Source organism: Otolemur garnettii, unplaced genomic scaffold (assembly GCF_000181295.1).
Source record: "Otolemur garnettii isolate 467f Iridium unplaced genomic scaffold, OtoGar3 scaffold00075, whole genome shotgun sequence".
In the NCBI taxonomy this organism is placed as follows: Eukaryota; Metazoa; Chordata; class Mammalia; order Primates; family Galagidae; genus Otolemur; species Otolemur garnettii.
Window position 1 is genome coordinate 294045 of NW_003852470.1, and position 5534 is coordinate 299578.

At 51.5% G+C, this 5534-nt stretch overlaps 1 protein-coding gene across 7 annotated transcripts in view; it reads left to right on the forward strand.

Annotated features, from left to right (window-relative positions):
* The window catches only part of TUBGCP2 (tubulin gamma complex associated protein 2), a 34962-nt gene that overhangs the window by 14154 nt on the left and 15274 nt on the right, over positions 1-5534 (forward strand). For all 7 annotated transcript variants that reach the window (XM_023515613.1, XM_023515617.1, XM_023515614.1 and 4 more), the window contains 4 exons: positions 2495-2654; positions 3520-3727; positions 4072-4271; positions 4998-5187. In XM_023515613.1, coding sequence (XP_023371381.1) covers positions 2495-2654; positions 3520-3727; positions 4072-4271; positions 4998-5187 — 758 coding nt within the window. The remainder of the gene's footprint in view (positions 1-2494; positions 2655-3519; positions 3728-4071; positions 4272-4997; positions 5188-5534) is intronic.

Below are 5534 nucleotides of genomic sequence, written 5' to 3' on the forward strand. Positions count from 1 at the left end.
AACTCCTGGGCTCAAGCGAGTCTCCTGCCTCTGCCTCCCAAGTAGCTGGGACCACAGGCGCCCGCCACAAGGCGTGGCTTTTTTTTTGGGGGTTGCAGTCATCATTATTGTTTGGCGGACCTGGGCTGGATTCGAACCCACCACCTTAGGTGTATGTGGCTGGCGCCTTAGCCACTTGAGCCACAGGCGCCGAGCCACTAAAAATGAATTTGAATTTAGAGAGGCTGAGGCTTAACAGTCGTGACCCAGCTCTTATGGGTACTTTTTCTTTTTTTTGAGACAAAGTCTCACTTTGTTGCCCTTAGTAGAGTGCTGTAGTGTCATAGCTCACAGCAACCCCAAACTCTTGGGCTTAAGTGATTTTCCTGCCTCAGCCTCCCCAGTAGCTGGGACAGTAGGCACCCACCATAGTACCTGGCTATTTTTTATTTTGCAGTTTTTGGCCAGGGCTGGGTTTAAACTTGCCACCTCTAGCATATGGGGCCAGTGCCCTACTCCTTTGAGCCACAGGTGCCACCCCACCTGGCTCTTTTTTTAGAGACAAGGTCTTGATCTGGCTCAGGCTGGTTTCAAACTCATGACCTCAAGAAGTCCATGTGCCTCAGCCTTCCAGAGTGCTAGGATTACAGGCGTGAGACACTGCACCCAGCCCATGGGTAGTTTTTTTTTTTTGGCCGGGGCTGGGCTTGAACCTGCCACTTCTAGTATATGGGGCTGGCGCCCTACTCCTTCAAGCCACAGGCGCCGCCTGCATAGGTAATTTTTTTTTAACCAAGCATTCTGAGTGTTGCTGTCCTGTTGAGCAGCTTAGTGTGGCAGGAAGGTTCTGGCAGCTGGGGTGAGAGACACCTCTTATAAAATAGTTGTGGATCTGAGCCAGCACAGATGGTGAGTCCCCATTTCCCTCCTGCAATTTTTGACTATTCATGAAAAGCTAATAGTTTCTAAATTGTTAAATTTTCAAGGTTATTTTCTTCATTCTATACTTTCCTCTTGTTCTTTTTTTTTCTTCTTTTGAGACAGTTTCACTACCTCACCCTCAGTAGAGTGCTGTGGCGTCACAGCTCACAGCAACCTCAAACTCTTGGGCTTCAGCAATTCTCTTGCCTTAGCCTCGCAAGTAGCTGGGACCACAACACCCAGCTATTTTTATTGCAGTTGTCATTGTGTTTAGCAGGCTTGGGCCAGGTTCAAACCTGCCAGCCCTGGTGTATGTGGCCAGCACCCTAACCACTTGGCTACAGGTGCCAAGCCTATTCAGGGGTTTTTTTGGTTTTTTTTTTTTTTTTTTTTGGCCAGGGCTGGGTTTGAACCGCCACCTCCAGTATATGGGGCCAGCACCCTACTCCTTTGAGCCACAGGCACCACCCTCTTTCATTTTATGATGTGAGTCATCTTCAAGTCCCTCCTGTTGTAGCTCCCACCCCTTACCTTTCTTACCTTCCCTTCCTTTCAGAGCCTCGTCTCCAAGAGGCAGCCTAGCGTGTGGTTCCAACAAGGGCACAGCCAATGCTCGTGGGCATGTCTGTGTGCAGATGTGGTGCCGCATCTCTGTCCCTGTCCCTCTGTCCCTGTCGCAGCCTCACTTTCCCTATGTAACACATGAGGAAACTGAGGCTTATTGCTGAGTGTAGAGCTAGTTCACACCTGCTCCTGGCACAGACCACACAGTGAGAGACAGTGCTTCAACAGCTGAGCCCATCCAGCCTGACCCAGTCAGCGTGTCAGGGCTCCATGTCTGCTGGAAGGAGCTGCTGCTTGCATGCTGCCTCCCAGACTTGCCCCAGTTCCTGCACAGCAGGGCTGCATATCTCTTGCTGAAGCTTGGCTTCAACCAGCAAGTCATGTTTAGACTCAGTCACCACCAGGAAAAAGAGATTCTGGTCTTGGGCGGCGCCTGTGGCTCAAAGGAGTAGGGTGCCAGCCCCATATACTGGAGGTGGCGGGTTCAAACCCGGCCCCAGCAAAAAACTGCAAGAAAAAGAGAGAGAGAGAGAGAGATTCTGGTCTTAAACCTCTGTTCTGAGCTGTGGCCTCACTCCCTGACATTCCTGTCAGCCAATGCCCAAGATCACCTGTTGATCACTGGACCAACACCACTGAAGAAGAGAGGGTTCTTTGTCCCTCCTTCTCCCAGCCCCTCGTGCTGTGATAAGCACATAGAAGTATATTTTAGGCTAGGCTCCTGTAGCTCAAGTGGCTAAGGCGCCAGCCGCATATAACAGAGCTGGTGGGTTCGAATCCAGCTCAGGCCTGCCAAACCACAATGACAACTACAGCCAAAAAATAGCCAGGCGTTGTGATGGGCACCTGTAGTCCCAGCTACTTGGGAAGCTGAGGCAAGAGAATCACTTAAGCCCAGGAGTTGGAGGTTACTATGAGCTGTGATGCCATGGCGCTCTACCCAGGGTGACAGCTTGAGACTGTCTCAAAAAAAGGGTATTTTATTTTAGCATTTGCAATGTAGTTTTCTGGTTTTGTTTTTAAAAACTAGTCTCTGGAACTTACAAGAAAGATGCTGCGAGACAAACAGAATAAGAAAAACTCCGGCCAGCACCTCCCTGTTTTCCCAGCATGGGTGTATGAGAGACCCACGCTGCTCGGGGACTTCCTGACTGGCTCAGGTGTAAGCACAGACGTGGCTTTGCCTATAGGTATGTAATGCTTATTTCTAGTGCTCCTGGAATGTCACGACACCTGTGCCTGTGTGGTCCTCCCTATTCAAAAAGCAACTCAGCAGGCTCTTCCCCTGTCCTCCCACCAAAGTGGGGGATGGACTGAGAGGCTGTGCCTGGGGGGCTCAGGATTGCATGGCAACTTGTCTCTGACAGTGACTTGTAATTCCTGCAGATTCTGCTACAGTAGTCCTCTCAGAGGCCCCTTTGAAGTGGTGTGTCTTTTTTTTTTTTTAAAGACAGAGTCTCACCCTGGATAGAGTGCTATGGTGGCATCATCATAGCTCACAGCAACCTCACACTCCTGGGCTCAAGCAATCCTCTTCCTCAGCCTCCCAAGTAGCTGGGACTATAGGCATCCACCACAGCACCTGGCTAGTTTTTGTATTTTTGGTGAGAAAACCCTGTCTCACTCTTGCTCAGGCTGGGCTCCAACTCTAAGCTCAAGGGATCTTCCTACTTCTGCCTCCCAGAATGCTGGGAGTACAGGTGTGTACTACTGGGCCAGTCTGGAAGTGCTTTTTGAATTCCTGATTCATCTCCTTACGAGTTGCACTTATTCAAGTGTAGTGGGCCCTGGTGTGCAGTTATGACTCCAGAATTCTGGGGCCATCATGCCTCTTGGTCCTGGATCTGTCCTGGCAGTTTGGAATCTCAGCCTCTGGTTCCCCACTGGGATCACTTGAAGGCAAATGCAACAACTTTTATGTCCACAGATATCTGAGAAAGTTACAAAGAAGGGAGCAAGTGAGACTGTGACTGACCAACAGATGAGGCCCCCAGGGGCCTGCGGGGGTTGGTGGGAGTGGGAGCGTGGGACCTCAGCAGAGCCTATACCCTATAGGCACACTGCCACTGGCCTCACAGGAGGCAGCCATGGTGGAGGACCTGCTCTACGTGCTGGTGGGCGTGGACGGCAGGTACATCACTGCACAACCCTTGGCCGGGAGGCAGAGCCGAACCTTCCTTGTGGACCCCAACCTGGACTTGTCCATCAGGGAGCTGGTGAGCAGGATCCTCCCGGTAGCAGCCAGCTACTCCACTGTGACCAGGTGGGCACCGCGCTCCATGCTGACCTCACCATACCCAGCCCTGGGAGTGCACCCTGGTGGGGCTAGATCACAGTCTGCTGACTGTGAAGACATCTCTCTTCTAAAGAAAGTCCCTGCCTTGATTACATTATGACTCAGCTTTGCTCCTGGTGCAGGCTGAGAGAGCCTGTGAGTCACCATTCAGGCACCTGACTCACCACCCTCAGTAGCAAAAGTTCCTCTCCACAGTGAGAGGCTCAAGTGCATCATTTGCTTCCTGTTTCAGGATGGGACTCAAGTATCTGCCCTTTTTTTCTAAATGTGTAGCTCTTGTCTGTTCTCAGACATTTGGTCCACCCCTCCAGGTTCATTGAAGAGAAGTCATCCTTTGAGTACGGGCAAGTGAACCATGCCTTAGCGGCTGCCATGCGCACCTTAGTGAAGGAGTACCTAATTCTGGTCACCCAACTGGAGCAGCTGCACAGGCAGGGCCTCCTGTCACTGCAGAAGCTCTGGTTTTACATCCAGCCAGCCATGCGCACTGTGGACATCCTGGCCTCCCTCGGTACATACCCGCTTTTGGGAGGGTGGGCAGAGGGGCCTGGTGTGAGGATGAGGCTGGGGCAGCAGTGTGCTGGCCCTTTTGTTCTGACTTTTGATTACCAGCTTGTGAAGCCAAAGCCCATATTGCTTTATGTCTTACTAGTTTGAGGAGGAAAACTTTGGAAGTTTTTATTGATAAGCTTTAATTTTGTTTCTTTTGAGAAAAAGTCTCTTCAGTCACTGCTGGGTAGAGTGCTGTGGCGTCACAGCTCACAGCAACCTCAAACTCTTAGGTTCCAGTGGTCCTCTTGCCTCAGCCTCCAGAGTAACTGAGACTACAGGCACCTGCCACAATACCCAGCCTTTTGCTTTTTTTTTTTGTAGTTTTTGGCCGGGGCTGGGTTTGAACCCTCCACCTTTGGCATATGGGGCTGGCGCCCTACTCCTTTGAGCCATAGGCGCCGCCCACCAACTATTTTTTTTAGACAAGGTCTCACTAACGGTCAGGCTGGTCTCAAACTCATCGGTTCAAGCAACCACCCGCCTCAGCCTCCCATATTGCTGGGATTATAGGCAGGAGCCACCATACCTGGCCTTTTATTGATAAACTTTAATCACCACAATGACTTTACAGTTTGAGTGGATTCCCTCAAAACAGTAAGAAAACCAGAGCCTCAGAATCCCCATCTTGGCCCCGGAAAGCAGAGCATGTGGGGGCTCCTCAGCAGTGAGCCTTCTCCTCCTGCAGCTGCTGCGGTGGATAAAAGTGAGTGCCTAGGGGGCTCGACGCTGAGCCTGCTGCACGATAGGAGCATGAGCTGTACGGGAGACAGCCAAGCACAGGAGCTGTGCCTGCACCTCACCAAGGCAGCCAGCGCACCCTATTTTGAGGTCCTGGAGAAGTGGATCTACAGGGGTGTCATCCATGACCCATACAGGTGGGGACACACTGGGAGGCCTAGGGAGCACACAATGTGGGTGGGGCGGAGTAGTTGGGGCTTGGCTGCTTCTGAGCAGCTCCTGCATGAGAGGCACGTTGGAGCCTGCATCAGCCCCAGAGCCTCTGTGGTACAAGCACAGTACATCACCTCCCAGAGAGTTCTGTTACACTGAGGCATAGTTGTCTAAATATTTTAGAAGATAAGTCTATGATGTAGGAGTATGTATTTCTTTTCTTTTTTTTTTGTGACGAAGCCTCAAGCTATCCCCCTGGGTAGAGTGCCATGGCATCACGCTCACAGCAACCTCCAACTCCTGGGCTCAAGCGAGTCTCCTGCCTCCGCCT